The following is a 23,960-nucleotide window of genomic DNA, read 5'->3' as shown; positions in this document are numbered from 1 at the left end:
GCACTCCCATTGGCCCCCACCCCTTGCCAGAGGAGAACACAAGCTGGATAGAATATCAAGTGACACAAGTTTTCCTTCCAGCTTCTCTTTGAGCCATCTTTAGACCTTTCAGGGAAAGGGTCTGCACCTGAGAACAAAGACTCACGCTTTATGGCAGTGGGAAGGTTATTGCCCAGCTAAGGACACCAACCACCTGCCTTCTGGGTCAAATTCAGTGCCCTGTGAACTGAGCAAATGTTGGGCCCATCCTTATTGAACTCGTCCCTTATTATTATGTTAAACTGATTGGCTACCTCAAAGTAGACAATCAGATCCACAAGCCCTTACATCCTCAGGCCCATAGAGCAAAAAATCTGCCTTTTCCAAACCTCTCCCTGTAACCTCTACTACATTTCTAAACCCTCACCTAAACAGAGAGAAATGAGCTCTTCTGTGCCTAATTCAACACAGACAGCAGCAGGTTAGAAGAGAGCTGATTTCTGGTATAATAAAAGCAGACTAACCTCTCTAGCTCCAGATCCAAAACACACTAAGGGGTGATTGTCAAAGAGAGAGAGAGGAAGAGGAGCAGGAGGAAATGTGGGCAGGCAGGGCAGATGGCACTCGGCAGTGGCTGCCGCTTGAAGAGCACGAAGAACCTCTCCCAAAGATAATAACACGTTTCTCCTTCTGAACCAGCACTTGGCGGAAGTAATAACAGTGGCTCAGACTGTAATCAGTTTAAAGGAGGAGTATATGACAAACACCAGCTCCAAACTTCTTTTTTTTTAAAATAAGAACAAACACAAAATAAGAGGCATAGTTCAAGTAACAAAATAAATGAATTTGGGGTTCTTTTCAGCTCCCCCAGTGTAAATCATTATTCTTTAAAGAAAGGAAGCAAAGCAATTGGGCTGAAGAACAGTCCCTTGGTTTTGACCACACTCTTATTCCCAGCTGTCCTGAATAAGACCATTTGGTTGGTGTCTTATTCCTCTGTAAGGCCTTCTTAGAAAACACTGAGCAATTTTAAAAATTACTGGTGAGTAAGAAAAAGAAGTACCTAATTTCAGTAAGACTTTTTTCCTTCCACACCTCTATAGATTGTTTTTTGCTACTGTAACACTGTCCAAACAGAAGCTATCCCAGCCTCCAGAGATGAGACACAGAATTCATGGCAAGATGTAGCCTTGAGTCAACAGAGTGAGCCCCTACCCTGCTGTGACTGTTTGTCCTCAGAGGCTCTTAAGCTAATCACATAAAAAGGGTTCATTAAAACAGCACCTACCCTTCACCAATACTTGGTCTGATTGTTCACCTGGGACAGGTCAGCCACAACTGAGCTGATAATGAGGACAGCCAATTTTTCACAAAAGCATGAAGTCAGATTTATGAATCCTTGGAGCAGGTCAACATATACTTACCTTTCTGACTCCCTCTGACAGCTCTCACACAGAGAGGGCCCAGGCCCTCTGGATGCTGTGGGATGGAGCTAGGACAGGTGTTCCCACCCAGAGCTCCCCCATCGCCCCCCTGCCCGTATCACAGAGCACTGTGTTCAAAGAGCTTATAGGTTATTCAAGGGTAGCTGGGGAAGGGCTCCAGGGGTGTCCAGTTCCTGACACTGACAGATGTGCCATTATGTTGACATCCACCCAGCCCTCACAGAAGGTGCATGAAGCAATCTTTTCATTTCATCCTACCAACCTTAGCAAGTTAAACTGTAACTATGGAGGTAGCAGGAAACTCTATCTGCCTACTAAAACTGTGCTCATGGGCTTCCAAGAGCATCATGTTCTTTCCCAGCCTTCAGGGCAGGCAGGGAATTTCTTTAGAGTAAATCAAATCTATTGCCAACTCAGTGAACCCTGATACCAGGGCATCAGATACTCCTCCAACCCATCTAATAAAGATGGCACCTGGGGTGAACTGAACACACTTGCCCCAACTCTAGAGCTCTAGGGGGCTCTCATCCTTTGCACTCATTCATAAATAAAAGGGGCTGTTTATTATTAACACCACAGGGCTGGTACACCCTGAGAGTTTTAAAAGTTTTTATTTTTATCAACCAGAAAAAGAAATCACTAAAGACTCAACAAACAAGGGAACTCTTCAAAAAAAAAAAAAAGGATGCCACAGGCAATCCCCAGTTTACATTAGAGGCACTTATTTCAACTCTGCTTCTTTCACACCTTGATGATACTGATCATCAACGCAGTTAATGCTTTCACTCAACACAGCCTCCAGCCCAACAGGAAGATGCAAGGGAAGCCCAGGTTCACCTACTAATACCTTTAGTAATGCGGCGCCTGGGTCTGAATTCCAGCTCTGCCTCTCACTAGCTGTGTGATACTGGGGCAAGTTACTTAGCTCCTCGGAGCTTTTATCAAAATATGAGATGATACATGTAAAGTACTTGGCAGCACACCTGGCACATCGGAACGACTGAAAAATAACTCTAGTATATACCTGATCTCGCCACTTGGTCAAGTATACCCCTTCAGAATCCCAAGTATTCTTGCCTTTAAAAATAAATAAATAAATCTATAGTCTCATGCCAAACACAAATGCTTAGAATTAGGAATTACCTCTGCTTTAAGATATCCATTTAAGTATAGTCCCAATTCTTTTCAAAGCCATTTATAATTATTTCACCCAAATTTTTTCATCAAATTATTTCATCCAAAGGAACATACTGCAACCAACTGAATGTACCTCCCAACTGCCATTACCCGCATCTCCGGCCACACATTCCTTACCTGGCATTCTGCTCTCAGCACTTCGACTGTTCTCCTACCATCATCCTTCCTGTCTTTCCAAATCTGTGCATTCTTTGAAAAGCCCCTTCTGTCAACTCCACCTCTACTTTATCTCTGCTTTCTTTAACTCTGACCCCCAGCCATGCACACACATTATACATTTTGACGTGCAGTGCTCTGACCAAATTTATCCTTCATCTTGACTGAAATGTATGTATGTTTCATCTCCCCTACTGTATGGTGAGCTGCTAGTTGGTAGGGATAACTTCTTTTATCCTTCAAGTTCCCTTACTCAATACCATACACTACTCTGTACATCAGTGCAGAAGTGTGTTAACAAACACTTGCTGACAACTGTCTATACCCTACCCCATTTCTAAGGAGCCCTAAGAGGTGGAGCTGACTCAACTTTAGTCAGAAATGCTTTCAGAGGACTTGCTAGTGCTCACATAAGTGCTTTCTGAATAAGATTCTCCTTAAGAAGAAAAGGAAGCTCCGATTTCTCTTTGGGGTCCAAGTGCCACATTCTCAATGCATTATAGGCAAGTCTTGGATATCATCTCCAATGAGAACCTTTTCTCTGTGGTTCTTGCAAATACTATTTCTAAATGATTCTGCAGAGTTCATGAAAAAAATCAGGTAACATACCATGAGTTCACCAACCTCAAGAAATACCTCAAAGCCTCACCACAGTCCAGCCCTTCCAAAAAAAAGCAGCGTGGTAGGACCTCAATTAGGGCTGGTAGGTAACCCATTCCGACCCCCACCCCCAGGTCAGGGCAAGGATCGACTTAAAAGGCATCAGTCCCTAAAGCAGCGAAGAACAACCAATAGGTTCACAACTCAGGAAAACAAGAGCAGTGCCCTGGCCAGGAACCCTAGCCGTCTCCTAAGACTACAGTGATGGCTGAGCCAGGGAGTTCACAGTTGGGTGAAGGGGCTTCCATTACAGAAAGCACTGGAGCAAATGGTTTTGCCTCCTCCAACTCTCATCCTCCCGTTAAACTCAACTGCCCTAAAGTTCTTCTAACAGAGCATGCTTAGCCTAGGGCCTGTACCACCCCGGAACAGTCATATCCTGGAGGGTTAAATTTAAGGAAGAGAAATTTGGAGCAATAGGAACTTAGAGGAAAATTTTTTGTTAGTGTTAAGATGTGACGTCTTTCCTCAAATATAAACCATTTTTTGCCTCGCTAATTTACCTTTCTTATATACTGTACAACTAACATGATTATACACAATCCTTTATAATGACCATTCAACCAATAAATCAACCCTGTTGCACTACTACTGAACGAAGTCCCTCTTACTAGACCATGTGCAGAAAGAGAATTCACATCACCAAGTTTCTTTTCTTAATTTGCCTCTGGATCTAGACCACACACACACACACACATATATATATATATAGCACTGGTCAGAAAAATGCCATTCTTACAACAGAGCAGGTTGTCCCTCAAATAAACATCAATTTTATTTTTAAAAATTTGAGGGTGAATGCCACCACGAAGCAAGGAAAGACTTATTAATAGGTATACAATTATACAGGTGGGAGTCTGGGCCTAACACACCACATTATTAATCAGAGAAGAACAAACATGAATGTTCACAGGCCCTGCCACACAAATCACCTACAACAGTTCGCTTGTAGCATCAGGGCTTTATTCAACCAACCAAAACCAACAACCAGGAACCATCATCACCTTAGAGTATGGAAGGTGCTGTATAATCAGCCAGCATAGAAAAACAGATCAAGAAATCAAACACCCAGAAGACTATCTTAGAACAATCAGAATATTTAAAATCATGATTAATTCAACAAACAATTCTCTCACTTATTCCTCACACATGAAAAGTCAAAATATCACTTAGGCCACTCTGGATTGTGGGTGAGGAGGTAGATGGGCCATAAGAGACTGGAAAGACATCGACAAGAAGACATGCAAAACTAGGTAAATAAAGTGGAAGCCCAACAACATTTAGGATAAATAATTGAGCTTGTCTTTTTCTTCAGGAAAAATACCCCACCCAAAACCGAAAAAAAAAACCATAATAGGAACAAATTGCAAAGATGGTGCTGCTGCTCTACACTTAATACACAATTACACTGCAAGAATGGCTGGTGATATTTTGACTTTCTTCTTCTATTTTTAATACTAAAGGTAGAGAACTCTGTTCTTTTAGCACCCAAACCAGAGCAGAGAGACAGTAGTAAATTATAAACATGGATGAGTAACATCCACAGGACATGGAGATGGGGGAGGGGGGGAGGGGAGAAGGGGTAGGTTTTTATGCTGTTGCATTGGCAGGAGAGCGAAGCAGTCTTAAAGAACATTCTAGGCTTCTAGGTTTGCCATGAAGCAGCATCACAAATCCCAAGGCCCACCACCTACCCCTTCTCCTCTTCTCCGAGGGCACCTACCTTACTGTAAGTCACTACTGATAAGTTGTTTGCGTGACTGCTGGGGGACAGATTTACAGAGTTCTGTGAGAGTATATTCTCATCTTGCTCGGTTTGGTCAGGAGCAGGAGCCCATGTGTTTTTGCTGATGGAGTCGAACCCGGAACCCCCAGGGTCTTTTAAGTTGTTTTCATCTGATTGTCGGTTCTTTTGGGGAGAGGCAAACGGGTTGAAGTTTCCTTCTACCTTGCGATGTGGCTGTGTGTTGAACTCCGTTTCAAAAGATGACAGCTGCTGCGTTACTCCTAAAAGTCCACCCACCTCCACACTGAGAATGACCCAGATGACATCTGAAACAAAAAGGTAACTCATGTCAATGCCAGGCAAACCCTCAAGGCTCAAAGCAGCCACCAAAGAGAACCCCAAACACCACCCAAACCATACAAGGAAACGTTCCTCTACATGCTAGTTTAGAAGCTTGCTGATAAAGTAATCCAGTACATTTGCACTGCATTCAGCTCTACATTTTTGGTAATGTCAAGTTCAAACTCTGGTACAAATTCAGCAGTAAAAAGGTTACTAGTTGATTCTGATGCATAACCATATTTGGAAATCATTACTCCAGAGAATAATGATCAATACATAGAAACCCAAAAGCTGTTTTTTCCAGAATTACAAGCTCTTTGTGGTTTTTGCTTTATTTTGTACATGGTTAACTCAGAAAACTCAGGGCAGGCATAACTCTTGAGTCAAAAAAAAAAAACATTCTTATAGTTACTAGAACTGCAACTTATCAACGCCCCACGCCCCCCGCCCCCCCCGGGGGGAAATTTAAAGTGACCATATATTGTCCAAACTAGGACAACTGAGAGTAAAAGAGGAAGCTATTAATAACTACATCAGGACATAGGTGTAAGCCAGCACTAACTCTTAACATATTAGAACAGATATCACCCTGGCTATTTTCACCAACTGTGTGTTCAAAAGATACCAAATTTAGTATGCCTCAGACTTTCTACTGATAAAATAATTCAACTTAATACCACCTTTGCCTTTCTATCAGATAGGGAAACCCTACCATCTACACTGAAACCATAAGAGATTTGTTTTAAAAGATGCACCACAGGGCTTTTGGTCATAATTCAGTTCCTTACTTCCTCAACTGTCAAAGTCATGGATTCAAAAAGAAATGAATAAAAAAGTGGCACATCAAATTGATGCTCAGCATCTCAATTCAGAGAACAGTGGCATCTACTTTCTTGATGGAAGGTTTTCAAAAAGCAAGCTATAGAAAGGCCAAGAAGCTTTTAAGTGTGAACCTTGTTGAAAACAAGTACGAAAAATTGTTCAGGTTCCTAAATAACTGGTATAGGGTTGACAGGAAAAGGCAAATAAAACTTCGTCAGTTAGCTACATGGAAATACAGTAGACCCTTTATCCGTGATTCACTTTTTTTTTTTTAATTTTTATTGGAGTATAGTTGGTTTACAATGTTGTATTAGTTTCAGGTGTACAGCAAAGTGAATCAGTTATACATATACATATGTCCATTTTTTTTTAGATTCTTTTCCCATACAGGCCATTACAGAGTATTGAGTAGAATTCCCTGTAGTATACAATAGGTCCACTTTAGTTATTTTATATAGTGTGTATATGTCAGTCACAATCTCCCAATCTATCCCTCCCTCCTTACCCCCTGGTAACCCTAAGTTTGTTTTCTACATCTGTGACTCTATTCCTGTTTTGTACGTAAGTTCATTTGTATCATTTTTTATTCCACTTATAAACCATACGATATGGTATCTGTCTTTCTCTGTCTGACTGACTTAGTATGATAATCTCTAGGTCCTTCCATGTTGCTGCAAATGGCATTAGTTCATTCTTTTTCATGTAAGCCATTAAGTTCTGGGGCAGCCTGTTACACAGCCATAGCTAATTAGGACCCCCAGGAAATACCAACCCATCTTTCTCAAAAGCCTTGCCTGAGTGCCTGGGGAAGCAACTCACCTTTCTGGATACTCTGCTAGAGAATATTATCAATCCCTTGAAGGAAAGCTAGACAGCTCTGAGAAGACCAGCTTCTGGCTAGGCACCACCCCCCGCCAACCCCACATCATAGGCAGAGGAGGTGGGCTAGAAGGAGGAGACTGTCATCACTCGACAGCCAGTCAATCTTCTCAGATCACTCCCTCACCAAAGACACATATTTCTTAATACTGCCAGTCAGCTTGAGGCACATCTGGTCACAAGTCAGGGGACTCTGGCAGGCCCTTGAGCAACGGTAAGTGTGATTCACTTTTCATGGTTTCAGTTACCCATGTCAATGGTGGTCCAAAAATATTTTAAATGGAGAGTGCCAGAAGTAAACAATTCATAAGTTTTACACTGTGCACTGTTCTGAGTAGTGATAAAATTTCTCGCTGTCCTGCTCCATCCTATCTGGATATGAATCACCTCTTTGTCCGTGGATCATGCTGTATACGCTACCTGCCCATTAGTCACTCAGTAGCCATCTGGGTTATCAGACTGACAATCACAATTGGCTACGGCAGTGCTTGTATTCAAGTAACCCGTACGGTTCCTAATGATGACCCCAAAGCACAAGAGTACCGATGCTGGCAATTCAGATACACCAAAGAGAAGCTGTAAAGTGCTTCAAGTGAAAAGACCAAGGTTCTCAACTGAATAAGGAAAGAAAAAATCATATGCTGAGACCTACAGTAACAAATCTTCTATCCATGAAATTGTGAAGAAGGAAAAAGGAAACGTGCTAGTTTTGCTGTCTCACTTCAAATTGCAAAAGTGAGAGCCACAGTGTTTAGTTAAGATGGAAAAGGCATTAAATTTGGACAATAAGATATTTTGAGAGAGACCACATTCACATAACTTTGATTACAGTATATTGTTATAACTGTTCAACTGAATTATTAGGTATTGTTGTTAATCTCTTACTATGCCTAAATTGTAAATTAGGCTTTATCATGGGTAGGTTCGTACAGGAAAAAACACAGTAAATATAGGGTTCAGTACTGTCTGTGGTTTCAACATCCATACTAGGGGTCTCAGAACATATCCTCCACAGATACGTGGGGGACTACCTTATAATATATAAGCCTAGAACAAATACACTAAAAAGGGAATTGAAAGAAATTGAGGAAAACTCTTGAGCTGTGTTTGTTCTCAATTTTCAGTCTGGGTTCTATAGCTGAGGAAGAGGATCTTAAGTGTCAGCCTTAAATACTCAATTTAAGGTTAGTGATCTGGAAGCTGTATTAAGAACTTGGTTGCATCCAAACAGCCATGAGCCAAACCCCTAGAAGTGGGGATGCAGTGACATCTACCGTTCACTTCTATAATGAGCAGCTCTTTGCACCTCTTGTGAAGAGGAAGCTAAAGCCACTAACAACACTAGTGTGGATCACAGGGAACGGGCATCCATTCCAGACACACTTATCACTGAAGCAAACGTGAATCTGTACATAAACTAGTATCACAAAAGTTCAATCTGCTGATTTAACACTGTAAACAAAGACAGGCAGGGACTTTCCTGGTGGCGCAGTGGTTAAGAATCTGCCTGCCAATGCAGGGCACATGGGTTTGATCCCTGCTCCACGAAGATCCCACATGTTGTGGAGCAACTAACATGTGGCACAACTACTGAGCCTGTGCTCTAGAGCCCATGAGCCACAACTATTGAGCCTACGTGCGCAACTACTGAAGCCCACGCACCTACAGCCCGTGCACCACAATGAAGAGTAGCTCCTGCTTGCCACAACTAGAGAAAGCCCGTGTGCAGCTATGAAGAACGAATGCAGCCAATAAATTAATTAATTAAAAAAAAACCAACAACAACAAAAAAGACAGAGTACCACGTCACTTAGAAATCTGGAACAGTGCCAGGAATGGTGGGTCAGAGGACTTTCATACGAGGCTCAATCTCATAAAGCAATATAATGTGGACCTTAAAGAACAATTCAGTGCAGGCAGCCTGAGAAAGACTTATTCTGTGCTCTCTTATTCTAGGCTTTCTAACCAAAGGTAACATTCCTTCACTCTACTATTCATTTTTTCCAAGTGGATGTGCCTTGTCTTACAGTACATTAATTCCTTCTTTTGTCTTCCACCCCTCTGTTTTCCAAAATTCTTTTGTAAGTACGTGGTATGTTTAGCGTACTCAGCTATGGGTCATATGCTTTGTTCACTCAGCTCAGGAAACTAAATGCTTATGAGAAAAGACAGACTTTTCTGAAGGCTGTTAGCTGTACGAGACTAATGACATTTCCCCCATGGCTTTTGAGAACTAAAGCTTCTTTAATACAACCCACTGGGCCTTATCATACTTTTTTTTTTAATATATATATTTATTTATTTTTGGCTGCCTTGGGTCTTCGCTGCTGCACCCAGGCTTTCTCTAGTTGCAGCGAGCGGGGGCTACTCTTCGTTGCAGTGAGTGCGCTTCTCAGTGCAGTGGCCTCTCTTGTTGCGGAGCATAGGCTCTAGGTGCGAGGGCTTCAGTAGTTGTGGCATGCCGGGTCAGTAGTTGTGGCTCCTGGCCTTAGTTGTTCCACAGCATGTGGGGGTCTTCCTGGACCAGGGCTCAAACTTGTGTCCCCTGCACTGGCAGGTGGACTCTTAACCACTGTACCACCAGGGAAGTCCCTGGGCCTTATCATACTTAAAGCCACCACACTCTCTTCACCTTGGCTATTTTTCTGTACTGTTCATAGATTCTATGTAGGAGCTGTAAAAGGAATGTCACTTAGCAGTCACTGATTTAAACACCAATAACAAACACTCCAGTTCTGATCCTCTAAAGTTACTATCATTATGGGTCATTATGAACAGCACACCATGCCTTCTACATGGTACCATCTGAGGCCTCCAGGTACTACCTACAGACCTCACATTTCAGAATGTGTTCATCCCACATGCAGTGTGTGTGGGTTTTTTTTTCAATCAAACAAATAAGAAAGATGATAAAGATGAGCCCAATAAGCTTACTGACCATTTTCAGTTCTTGCCAGAACACCTTAATTACTGAGATTAAAACTGCCAGCCAGATATTTCGCTCTGATAATAAAACTCACAGCTGTAAGGAATCTCAGGGGTCATCTAATGGAACTGCTTCACTTTCTAGATGAGGATCTGAGGTCTGGAGGTAGAAGTGATGGGCCCAAGATCAGACTTCAAGTTAGAAGCTGACCATGATGATGGCCAAGAACTTCCAGCTCTTAGTATAGCTTTTTAAACCCACACTTGTTTCTTCCCAATAGGAACTGGGGAAGCCAAGTGCCCAGGGAATGAAAGCTATGGTTAAGTCAGTCCCATTTCCCAGGCCATAGTATCTTTACTGACAGACATAAGATCTTTGGCACCAATAACAAGATTGGTGTCCCAGAAAAGTAGCCAAGAAAGTAAAACCAAGTGCCAAGCCTACATAGTCAGGGCTTAGTAAGCAAATGGAGAAATCGATTTTAAAATGCCTTGCCTTAAGGTAATTTTTTAAAAGCATCTGAGCCAGAACTCTGGAGCTTTAAATATAATTTCATTCAACTCATCCCTTTTACACATGATAAAACCTTTAATAATAACTATAAACTTTTAATAAGTATAAATTTCCTTATGCAAAATGTGTAATAAATTACTGAAGAGAGAACATAACCTTTTATTTCTTAAGTTTAGACTATCAGAAGTGTAGCGTAAAAGGAAAATACTTTACTTGGAGCCCAAGTCCACAATCTTAATGAATCATGCTCACATATAAAGACATCTCAGACTATGGTAAGAATATTAAAAACATCCGCATATATCTAAAAGCTAGAATCATGGGTCAAATCACATCATAATAAATGTAAACAAGCACCTATTTAAAATAGAATTGTTAAAAATCAGTACAATATTAGAACTGGTAAATTTGTTTCTTGTGGGAATATAGGTTACAATATATGTACAGTACTGGTTACAGATATACGGGATTGAACAAATAAGTAAATGGATGGAAGAAGCAAGGTGTTTTTTTTAATCAAAGAAGGATACTGCAGTAAAGCAAGCAAAGAAGGCATTCTAAAAGAAATCCTGAGATACTGGATTAAAGTCAGAAACATCAATATAAACTCATGTTTATCTTAATACATATACAGATGAATAAACAGAAACAATTACAGATATGTCTATATACAAAGGTTAGTATGTATACATACATTATCTAGCTCTATCTAGAAGTAATGACACCCCAGAAGCAATGACTATACCTAGTGCTCAGTAGTTTCTAAATACTATTCTCCGATAAAAAGAACAAGGCCTTCTTGGAGAAATGGCTGATTCTAGGGCTGGGGCATGGAAAATATAAGAAAAGCCTGGAACATCTTGTACCAGAAAGTAAGGAAGTGCTCAAAACACAAAAGGACAGAGGCATGTTACAGGGATACAGGAGCCACCTAAAAGAGCTCCCTCTGGAGCTGGAACAATCTGGGCAACAAAATAAATAATGTAGCATTGGATTCTAACTCCAGCTATAAAATAAAAGGACTTCCCTGGTGGTGCGGTGGTTAAGAATCCACCTGCCAATGCAGGAGACATGGGTTCGAGCCCTGGTCTGGGAAGATCCCACATGCCTCAGAGCAACTAAGCCCGTGTGCCACAACTACTGAGCCTGCACTATAGAGCCCATAAGCCACAACCACTGAGCCCATGTGCCACAACTACTGAAGCCTGTGCGCCTAGAGCCTGTGCTCCACAAGAGAAGCCACTGCAATGAGAAGTGCACTCACTGCAACGAAGAGTAGCCCCTGCTTGCCACAACTTGAGAAAGCCTATGCACAGCAACAAAGAACCAAAGCAGCCAAAATAAATAAATAAATAAATAAATTTTGTAAACAAACATGAGTCTACACTTATATAAATAAATGAGGGAGAAGAGAAACTTCCTTACAAAAGAACTCCAAATAATATCAGGATGAGTCAAAAATTATCCACACTCTGGCTGTAGAATTTATAGAAGTTTTAATATAACCAGAGAACAGATAATTTTTGCCTCACCCTCGTATATATAGATACTCTCCCTTCCAAGAGGTGGGGCTTAATTTTATACACTCCCCCAACCCACTCTATCTTAGTGATAGAGTAGGGAAAGAGAAAAGGAGTAACTTTACACTGGAGAAACTGGCAAACAAACTACTTAACCTAGTGACCAAGGTTAGTATCACCAGTGATGTTATGCAAATATCAAGTACCCCCCATCCCTGCAGGGCACTTCACCTTTGTAGTATTCTTCCCCAGATCCATAACATCAGTCTAATCATGTGTAAAACATCAGATAAGCTCAGACTGGGGATCACTATAAAGGATACTTTATATAAAGGATGCTTGCCAATATTCCTAAAAACTATCAAGGGTCATGGAAAACATGAAAAGACTGTGAAATTGTCACAAACCAGAGGAGACTGGAGACATGACAACTAAGTGTAATGTAGGACCCTAGACTGGGAACAGAGGGTCATGAGTGGAAAACTGGAGGAAACTAAATAAAGTCTCAGCTGAGTTCATAGTAATGTATCAATGTTGGTGTCTTCATTCTTGCAAGTATGCCATGATTTTGTAAGATGCTAACAATGGGGGAAACTGGGTATATGGGAACTCTATATCATCGCTGAAACTTAACTATAAATCTAAAATTGTTCCAAAGTAAAGTTTACTAAAAGAAATTAGCATAGGGACTTCCCTGATGGCACAGTGGATAAGATTCCGTGCTCCCAATGCATGGGGCCCGGTTCTGATCCCTGGTAAGGGAACTAGATCCCACATGCATGCTGCAACTAAGAGTTCACATACTGCTACTAAAGAGCCCATGTGTTGCAACTAAGGAGCTGGTGAACCACAGCTAAGGAGCCTGCCTGCCACAACTAAGACCCAGAGCAACCAAATAAAATTTAAAAAAATTTAAAAAAAGAAAGAAATTAGTATAGCATTAAAAAAAAGTGTACTTTCAGACATTGAGGGAAAGTTGTAACACAGCCAACACAAACAATTCTCTCTGTAGTGAAGTGACTATGAAAGAGAGTACTCTGATCTAGCAGGGGGTAGAACAAGGTTGTAGCAGGGCAGGTAGGAGAGGCTATCACACGCTCAATTCTTCAGAGGCCTCAAAAAGATCACCTTATCAACTAGACACAAGTCGCTCCTGTCTGCAGGGAGATCTTGCCCTTCCAGTGCAACCCCTTCTCAGCAGCGCAGTAAAGATGTTAACAGTCTTCAAACAGGGGGAACAGCAATGACTGCCCAAATGAACCACCTTGATGCGGATGCTGTGCTGAGGCTGCCTGAATAATTCCAGAGCCTGCCTCTGGCCCACAGAGGATGCAAATGGAAGCTATGAAAGCAAACAATAAGCTGCCACATTAATAGGTGCCACTTGGTCTGGGTTTTCCAAGGGGAAAGGGTGGGGACTTGGGAAAGCATCACTTTAAAAAATAATCCAGTTTACAAGGACACCTCGAAATAATTTCAACTGTGGCTAGGACTGAAATCTTATAGGCTTCTGACCTCGTCCTCAAGAGCTGTAACAGCACCAGAAGACACAGGCTGATTTTAGCCTGCATGTACCTACAAGATTACCATGGAGGTCACTTCCAGATTTGCAGGTTGTGAATTCAAATCTTTCCTAAAGCTCAACTCATCTTCAATAGCACAACAGGAACCCCACATTTCCCTTGAGGGCTAAGAAACAACTTGGGTCTGCAGAGGTAAACAGGCTCTAGTCAGCTGCTGCGCTATAAGCCTCGGGCTCACATTTCATTTCCAGAGCAGGAAGCCTGGGTATGTGCTGCCTGGCTTCAGTGAGAGAGGCTTGAAAGGAGAGAGTCTGAGCACTGGTAGTCTAGTGGCCTGAAACATGCCCTGACAGTAAGCAGTACAAAGGTCACCGATGTGAGCAGGTCATCTCTGTGTCTGTCTCTTTCCAGTCTCAACTTTCAGTCTGCATTTCCACTTTGTTTACTCAACACATGCCTTGCTCCCATGACACCTGCCCAGGCACTCAGATACTTTCACTATCTATTAACACAATACCTACCTTGGCATCTACGGGGGAAGATGGGAGAGCTAGGCTCCAGTTATCAGCCCCTCAGAGGACAACTCCTGATTCCTGGGGCCCAGGCCCCGTCTGCAGCAGAGGGACTGCTGAAGGGCTGCCTCTGCTCGACTCTGCTTCCCCTACCCATTCTCACTCCCCACCCCAACTTGCCACAGTGTGCATTAAAAACGTATTCCTTAGTTTCATATTATTCTCAGGAGTTTCCTTTTAAAATGCAAATACCCCCTAAAGGAACATGGTAAGCTACGGTAAATCCATTATCAGATCAACCAATGGGCACAAGTTCACAAAGGGGAGAAGAAAGAGAAGCCCAGGAAGGAGCACTGGAAGCCTGGATGAGACAAGACAGTTAGGGGTCCCCAGTGCCCAAAACAGGCAGAGGGGCTCAGAAAGAAAAGTAGAGATGGTAACAAAAAAGAGACTATTCCTCTTCACAATTTTTTCAAATCATGCCCTATTTAATAATCATGAACTTTTGCCTTAACTTGAGAGGGGGGAGGTAATAGCAACCATTTAATCACTTATTTACTTCAGGTCTTAGGAAATAAGAATCTCTACTTCCCTAACCCAGTAAAATCAGTGCCATGAAACAAACAGTGAAAACATGTCAGAGACAAATGATGAAAATCAGCTCGAAATAGGGAAAAAACCAAAACTGCCATTAATTGGGCTGGGAGGACAGACACAGATAAAGGCAGGTGCAAAGATAACAGGAAACACTATTTCTCCCAAGGTCATACAGCAGCTGTGAAATGCTACACTGACCCTCTCTTTGAGTGGCTACTGCTTTCTTACCAACAATGTCCACAGACCAGCTCTGTTACAGCCATCTACTGCTGATGACACCGGACTGCTGAACTGCCCTTGACCCACAACAGCACCCAAACCCTAATTAATCCTCCCTTCTAGTCCTGCCTCAGAAACAACAGCCAATCCAAAATTGATCCCACTTCCCTAGAGCCTCCTCCAAATCCTTCCGCAGGAACCCAACCTCACAGAAGCTGCTTCCCTCCTCCCTGCGGTAAGCACGGCATCCCACAGGTCCCCTAGAGCACCTTCTCTCACCACATATGTCAATCTGGTTTTGTCAGACTACAGGCTTGTTTCAGGTGATCTCTGAACCCAGATGCCTTCCTCTCTTCCCCCTCCCAGCCTCAACTCCTAGAAGCAGAGACTCCACCCCTTCCTACCGGTCTTCTGTCCCTGTACAACTGCCCTCCCCTGAAGTAGGCCCAGTTTGCCTACCACCAGCAGATAAAGAAAGAGGAGTGTATTTAGTCAATGATAAGAAGGTCAGAAAAAAAGAAAGAGAAGGAGCAGCCCCAAGAACAAAGAAAAATTAGGAGTATACAGTATTCTAGAAGCCTAGCAACAAAAGTGTTTCAAGGAAAAGAGAGTTATTAATTGGGTCCAGTGCAGCTAATAAATCAAGTAAGTTGAGAACTGAGAACAAAGCACTGGATATAGCATCTTGCAGGTAACGGGTTATTCTGAAAAGAGCAGCACTTGTAGTGGAGTGGTAGAGACAGAAGCCAGAAAGGAAAGAATTCATGTGACTAGGAAACCAGGAGGTAAAGACAACCATTACTGATACTAAATGCTTCAAGGACTTTAGCCATGAAAGAGAGCAGAGGGGACTTCCCCGGTGGGCACAGTGGTTAAGACTCTGCCTGCCAATGCAGGGGACACGGCTTCGATCCTTGGTCCAGGAAGATCCCACATGCCACGGAGCAACTAAGCCCACCCGCTGCAACTACTGAAGCCCATATGCCTAGAGCCCATGCTCCACATCAAGAGAAGCCACCAGAATGAGAAGTCCAGGCACCGCAACGAAGAGTAGCCCTCACTCACCGCAACTAGAGAAAGCCCACGCACAGCAATGAAGACCCAACACAGCCATAAACAAACAAACAAACAATTTGTTGAGTGAATGAATGTGTACAAAGCTGAATAAAGGTATATTCCAACTAATTTAAAAAAAGAGACAGAGAGAGAGCAGAGAAATGGGGAAGAAATTGGAGGAAAATTAATAGTATTATATTATATGTAACAGCAAGAAATTGTTTTAATCAATCCAATCTATATTTATTGTTTCAGTTGAGGCAGGTAAAACAATAATGTGTGCCATATTATGTCTCCAAAGGATTTAAAAAAATTTTTATTTTATATTGTAAGAAGTTTTAAAAAACTCAATGCCCATCAGTGGGGACTAAGCTAGAAAAATGAAGACATATCTTCCTGAGGGAATATGCCATAACCGTAAAAAGGAATAATTATTTCTACAGTGATCTCTAGAATATAATTATAAAGTGAAAAAAGGTAAGATGCAGATCAATATCTATAGTTATGACACTTCTTTGTAAGAAAAAGGACACATTTATATACATTTGCTGGTGTTTGCAAATAGAACAAAACACAACACTGAATAATCCATAAATGAATAAATAAAAATGAGCACCTATAGGAGGAGGAAGGGACTACCTGGAGGGGACAGAAAGGAAGGGAGACCTTTCTAAATATATCGTTCCTAAACTGAGACGTAGGATCATAGAAATGTTCTACATACTCAAGAAAAAAAAAAAAAAACACCCCAGTAGGTCAATCCAGGGAACAAGAGTAAGAATTGGGGATTAAAAAATAAATTTCCTAGAATGGTGACTGACACAGGGTAGGTGCTCAATAAATAGAAAAAAAAAATTAAAAAAAAAGAAAGACTTATGTAGAAGTACTTAGCACTGTAAATGACATTAAAAAAAAAAAAGTTTACTGTGTTGTCCTGTTGGAAGTTAGGGTCAATGCTAAGAGTAATGTTTGATGACTGGCTACATTTAACTGTCTGGAGGACTCTTAACAACAACAGTAAAACAGGTTTCCTATGTAAAATCTAAACGTTTATGATACCTATAAAAAGGGTATATAATCTTTAATCCTCCTCCTAATTCACTAGTTTCACTGAAAGTAAATAGAGCACCAAACCCTTACTCTAAAAAACTGGCAATTAAAGCATTTAATTTAAGCTTATTTGTAAAACTGAATTTCAGGAAAATAAGTCATTGTTGATAAGGAAAAGTGTCCTCCCCCTAGAACTACTCCAGCTAATATACATGGAAAAAAGTTGCCACTTTGCAACCCCTAATTGAAATGATTCAGGCAATAATCAATGAACAAAACCATTAGGCAAAAGGTTGGTTGATGGGGAGGACCTTTGGAGGGAACAGGCTGTCACTACTTGAACCCTTTGACTGTTCTCAGCATCACTAAGAGCCAAATAATTTTGAAAAAGAAGAAAGTCAGAGCTCTCACATGTCTTGATTTCAAAACTTATTACAAAACTGCAGTAATTAAAATAGTGTGGTACTGGCAGAAAGACAGACATGCAGACCATGGAACAGAAAGGAGAGTTCAAAAATAAATCCTCACTGGACTTCCCAGGTGGCGCAGTGGTTAAGAATCCACCTACCAATGCAGGGGACATGGGTTCGATCCCTGGTCTAGGAAGATTCCACATGCTGCAGAGCAACTAAGCCCATGCACCACAACTACTGAGCCTGTGAGCCACAACTATTGAAGCCTACGCGCCTAGAGCCTGTGCTCTGCAACAAGAGAGGCCACTGCAATGAGAAGCCCAGGCACCGTAACAAAGAGTAGCCCCTGCTCGCTGCAACCAGAGAAAGCCCACGTGCAGTAACAAAGACCCAAAATAGCCAATCGGTCAATCAATATAAACAAACTCTCATATTTATGCTCAAATGATTTTCTTTTTCTTTTTTAAAATATTTATTTATTTACTTATTTGGTTGCGCTGGGTCTTAGTTGTGGCAGGTGGGCTCCTTAGTTGTGGCATGTGAACTCTTAGTTGTAGCATGCATGTGGGATCTAGTTCCCTGACCAGGAATTGAACCCGGGCCCCCTGCACTGGGAGTGCAGAGTCTTAACCACTGCACCATCAGGGAAGTCCCTATGGTCAAAGATTTTCTACAAGAATACTAAGAGCATTCAACAGGGGAAGGAAGTCTTTTCAACAAATAGTATTGGAAAAACTGGATATCCACATGCAAAAGAATGAATCTGGATCCTTACCTTACACCATATACAAAAATTAACTCAAAATGGATCATAAACCAAAAACATTCTCTAAATAGGTTTGCTATCCAAAACTGTCTGCCTTAGTTTGAAGTGTAAGTTTGTTCATTATGTTGAAACATTCTTGCATGTTTAAATAGATCATCCATGCTCATACTCTTCATTCTTGTTTGTCATGTATACTTCTAACCACGTATCACATTTGTCAAATAGTTTCAAGATTCAATCATGGGATACGATCTTAACTTTGATGATCACATGTGCATTTTCTAGATAAAAGCATTTTTAAAAATCAGCCAGGGCTTCCTAGGTGGTGCAGTGGTTAAGAATCCGCCTGCCATGATATCATTCATTGTATCAGTCATCTCTGTTCTGTCCAAAGGGCCCGAGCAGACTTCAATCTGTGCTTTGTCTGAATTCAGGGCAGGGGGTCAGAATGTTCCACAAGGCAGGAGATCAGATGGTGACTGCACCAGGAGATAGGCAGAGAGCTAGAAGGCAAAAAACCAGCGAGGTGCCTCCAAACTGTAACAGTCCTTTAGGTCAAAGAAGAGTTATTGCAGCAACAGAAATGTATACACCGAAACCTATGCTGAGGTTATTTGAATAACTGTGTGCAATTATTTTTTTCTGCCTTACTTTTCATACAGTAAACTTAAAAAACAAAAAAATAAGCCAAAAAAACACCCTCAAGGCTGTCAAAGCTGTTCAAAAAGGAAGCAAGGAAAATCTATGTTCAGGCACCAAGGGGAGAACTCTGCTTCTAAAGGGGCCAGCATGGTAGCAGCAGTAGAAATCAGAGGAAACATCAGAAATTTTACAAACAGTAAATGCTGGAAAGGGTGTGGAGAAAAGGGAACCCTCTTACACTGCTGGTGGGACTGTAAATTGGTACAGCCACTATGGAGAACAGTATGGAGGTTCTTTAAAAAACTAAAAACAGAATTACCATATGACCCACCAATCCCACTCCTGGGCATATATCCAGAGAAAACCATAATCCAAAATGACACATGCACCCCAACGTTCACTGCAGCACTATTTACAATAGCCCAGTCATGGAAGCAACCTAAATGTCCATCAACAGATGAAAGAAGATATGGTACAAATATATACAATGGAATATTACTCAGCTGTAAAAAGGAATGAAATTGGAACATCTGTAGAGACATGGATGGACCTAGAGACTGTCATACAGAGTGAAGTAAATCAGAAAGAGAAAAACAAATATCGTATATTAATGCATATATGCGGAATATAGAAAAACAGTACAGATCAACCGGTTTGCAAGGCAGAAATAGACACAGATGTAAAAAACAAACATATGGACACCAAGTGGGGAAAGCAGAGGGTGGGCAGAGGGTTGGGGTGGGATGAATTGGGAGATTGGGATTGCCATATATACATTACTAATAAGAAAAATAATATCAAATTGCATGCTTTAAATATATACAGTTTATTGTATGTCAATTATAGCTCAATAAAAGTTCTTAAAAAATTTTAAAAATAAAGTAAAATGAAGTCCATTAAAAAAAAAAAAAAAAAGAATCCACCTGCCAATGCAGAGGACATGGGTTTGATCCCTGCTCCAGAAAGATCCCACATGCCTCAGAGCAACTAAGCCCATGCGCCACAACTATTGAGCCTGTGCTTTAGAGCCCGTGAGCCACAACTATTGAGCCCATGTGCTGCAACTACTGAAGCTCAAGCGCCTGGAACCCATGCTCCGCAACAAGAGAACCACAGCAGTGAGGAGCCTGTGCACCACAATGAAGAGCTGCCCCCACTCACCGCAACCAAAGAAAGCCCACGCATAGCAAAAAAAGAGCCAACACAGCCAATTAAATAAATTAATTTAAAAAAATCAGCCAGCATTTAAATGAAAAAAAAAACTCACTATAAAAAAATGGATCAAAGGTCTAAATGTAAGAACTAAACCTCTTAGAAGAAAACAGAAGGAAAGCTTCATGACACTGGATTTGGAAATGATTTCTTGGATTTGACTCCAAAAGCCCAGGCAACCAAAGAAAAAAGATAAACTGGACTACATCAAAATTAAAATTTTGGTGCATCAAAATGACATGATCAACAGAGTGCAAAGGCAAACCACGGGATGAAGAAAATATTTACAGATCAATATCTGATAATGGGAAAAATATGCAAAATATATAAATACCTCCTACAAAGTAAAACTAATAACCTGATTGTAAAATGGACAAAGGGCCTCTTGCCTCATTGTACCGGAGAAAGCAAGATGGATCACCAGCAGCTCTGCTGGAGCCATCCAAGAAAATCAGGCCAGGGTTCTTGCTCTTGCTGCGTCTGCTCAAACCTGCACAGTCTGACCCAAAAATACAGCCTCCATATGTACCACCACCATTTCAGTGGTACATGAAGGATATAGTCTTTATTAAGTTGGACTAAGCGAACTTCCTTGAATGGGTCATCTAGGACATCTACCTTACCACAGCAACAATGCTAGCTCTTAGTATATTAAAAAAAAAAAAAAGGCAAAAACAAACAAAAAACCTTTTCAATTGTGTGTTTTAATGTGAATGTAACTGACTATAGAAATCTCCTTTTAAAAATTTACTGTTATCTTCTCAATGGATTCATCTTAAAAATATGTGGCTTATTTTCCCTTCGTTATATAAAAGTATTCATGCTGGCGGGGGGTGGAGTGGGGGGGAATGGGCAAAAGACTTGAACTGAAGGACCTAAAAGCACAAGTAAGGATGTTCAATATCACTCATCACTAGGGAACTACAAATCAAAACCATAATGAGATACCACCTCGCACTCATTAGGATGGCTACTGTCGAAAAAGAAAACAGAAAATAACAAGTCTGGGCAAGGATGTAGAGAAACTGGAACCCTTGTACACTGGTGGGAGGGTAAAATGGTACAGCCACAATGGAAAACAGTATAGAATTTCCTCAAAAAATTAAAAAATAGAATTGCCATATGGTCCAGCAATCCCACTTCTAGGTATATACCCAAAAGAACTAAAAGCCGATTTCAAACAGATATTTGTATACCCATTTTCACAGCAGAATTATTCATAATATCAAAAGGTAGAAGCAATCCAAATGTACATCGATGGATAAATGATTTTAAAAGTGTGGAATATATATACAATGGATTATTCAGCCTTAATAAAGCTGGGAAATTCTGAGCCATGTTACAACTTGGATGAACCTTTAAGATGAACCGAAATAAAAGCCAGTCACAGAAAGATAAAAACTGTGTGATAGCACTTATATAAGGTACCCAGGGTAGTCAAATTCAGAGACAGGAAGTAGAATGGTGGCTGTCAAGGGCCGGAGGGAAAGGTAAAAGAGGAGTTATTATTTAATAGGTACACAGTTTCAGTTTTGCAAGAGTTTCGGAGATAGATGGTGATGATGGTTTTATAACAATGTGAACATGCTTAAAGCCACTGACCTGTATACTTAAAAATGGTAAATTGTTATGTGTATTTCACCACAATTCAAACAAACAAACAAACAAACTGCTGAGGCCCAGTAACTTTAAATTCGTTGCTCAAGGTCAATCAGTAATATATTATATGGCAGAATCAAAACCAGAGGTCAGATCTATTAACTCTTGGACTAGCACTTATCCATACCATCATGCAGCACTTTCTCCCCACCCCTGGTCAGTCTGAGTGTTTCATCAACCAGGAAAGAGTACTTATGGAGACAACTATTCCTGGCAGAAAAGACAGAAATATTAACATCCTAATAATTTAAACTTTGATAGCCTACTAACAAAGTATAACTGAGTGTATGATAGCACAACTGCAAAAAATTATTACAGCATGAAAGTACATTTAAGCAACTTAAATTGCTAATTTAAATCTCAAAGTATAATTATGTTTAAGGATAATATACAGAATCAAAACTATAGCACATTACGAGCCAAGCATATGTAACTAGCATGAAATACACAGATTAAAACTGGTATTTTAACATTCATTTTGCATTAACTTTGAAAAGCACTTAAATATAACATTGAATAAAAGGGCTTAACATTTATATATTGTCCATTTTACATACAAATAGGTAGAAAAATGACTGGTATTCTCATTCCCTCACTACTTCTGCTGAATTTCTCAATCAGTCTGATTGGGGCACACCTGGTGCTTCTTCATATCTGTGGTATTTTTACCAAAGGGTAATTTAAAATAGAATATTCGAGCAGAAGTACTACTTTCCAAGTATTTAGTTCAAAAATCAGAAAGTCAAATTTTAGACTAGTAACTGATTTACTTAATTCACCCTTAAGTAGTTCCATTAAAAAAAGAGAGAAAAAGGTCTGTTATTCTTGGTACATTTGCTACTAAAGTAAGGTTTAACTTAGGACTCTGACACCTTTCTACAGAGTTACTATGTATGTTTTGAAAACTAAAAAGCATAGTAACAAGACGTAAGCCCCATCTGTCTTTTTTAAGAAACTCAAACCCTATCTTGGACATAATTATGGACAAAAAGGGTAAAACAGCATTACTGATGGAATTAGTTATCCTTGGTGAAAGCTTTTATGTCCTAGAGATCTCTGCTAACGTACTACATCAACTCTCCCTTTCCCCTCCTCCTAAAAGAGGATGGGCTTTGTTTCTGGCTTCAGGGAAACTGCTCCCAGTCAACACCATCATCCTACCTGGACCAATGTGAGAATTAGCAAAACAAAGAAAATAGAAACCCCTCCCTCTAAGCATTCTCTCCAAAGAGAACTGCATTGCAGACATCACATTCACTGACAAGTCAGTCAGACAGACAAAGCAGAACTTCCTAAAAGTTTCTTCAGTCTCCTTTTTTCCCTCAGTTTTCTCATTTTTCACTTTTTTCTTTATCTCTTTGGTCTTACCCAATCTTCCTAAGCTCCCCCGCTTCCTCTTCTTTTCCACTGCAGGCCCTTAACAGGCCAAAAATTTTCCTGGCTTGAATCTGGGCACAAAGCTTTGAGGATATGAATGACTATTTATCCCTAGAATGAAACAGCAGCATCCACACATGGGGCGTCAACTCACTCGCAGCCACCCTACAAAGGGAACCACCCCCACCACCCTCTCACAGCTAAGGTACAGCGCACTGGGCCTTTTAGTCTGGGCCATGACAGTCTGCTACTCATCTCTCTTCCAGATGAGCTATGGGTGTACATATTCTCCAGAGTACCATCACCTTCAATCTCTCCCCCATTTTCTTTTGCACACAGAACCCCCAACTTATGCCAAACTGCACCAGTCACTCTCAACCAGAGTTTATGCTTATTTATTGCAATCTGGAAATGTGATACCCTGTCACCAATGTGACTCTGTTTAGTTAAAATACTACAATATCTGGGAAAGCCCCCTCAGACACCATTTGACCTAGAAAGTTATTATTTCCTAATGTTTATAACAGACTTTATTATTTTTAGTACTTTATTTTTAGAAGTAGATGTAGGTTCAAAGCAAAACTGAGAAGATAACACACTCTCTGCCTCCACATACATACAATCTCTTTTACTATCAACATCCCACATCAAAGTAGTGTATTTGTTACACTTGATGAACCCATAAAGACACACTGCTAACACCCAAAGTCTACAGTTTACATTAGGGCTCACTCTTGTATCGCACATTCTATGGGTTTTGACAAATGTA

General features: G+C 40.8%; 1 protein-coding gene and 1 pseudogene across 2 annotated transcripts in view; one reads left to right on the top strand and one right to left on the bottom strand.

Moving 5' to 3' along the window:
* The window catches only part of ILRUN (inflammation and lipid regulator with UBA-like and NBR1-like domains), a 104,060-nt gene that overhangs the window by 12,806 nt on the left and 67,294 nt on the right, over positions 1–23,960 (bottom strand). The window contains exon 4 of one of the 2 annotated variants that reach the window (XM_057698983.1): positions 5,161–5,489. In XM_057698983.1, coding sequence (XP_057554966.1) covers positions 5,161–5,489 — 329 coding nt within the window. The remainder of the gene's footprint in view (positions 1–5,160; positions 5,490–23,960) is intronic. The other variant, XM_057698984.1, reaches the window with a different exon arrangement.
* LOC130831184 (40S ribosomal protein S29-like) lies at positions 20,568–20,737 on the top strand (annotated as a pseudogene).

This window comes from Hippopotamus amphibius, chromosome 11 (assembly GCF_030028045.1).
Source record: "Hippopotamus amphibius kiboko isolate mHipAmp2 chromosome 11, mHipAmp2.hap2, whole genome shotgun sequence".
Lineage (NCBI taxonomy): Eukaryota > Metazoa > Chordata > Mammalia > Artiodactyla > Hippopotamidae > Hippopotamus > Hippopotamus amphibius.
The sequence above is the reverse complement of the archived record's forward strand: the minus strand, read 5'-3'. Positions and strand labels throughout refer to the sequence as shown.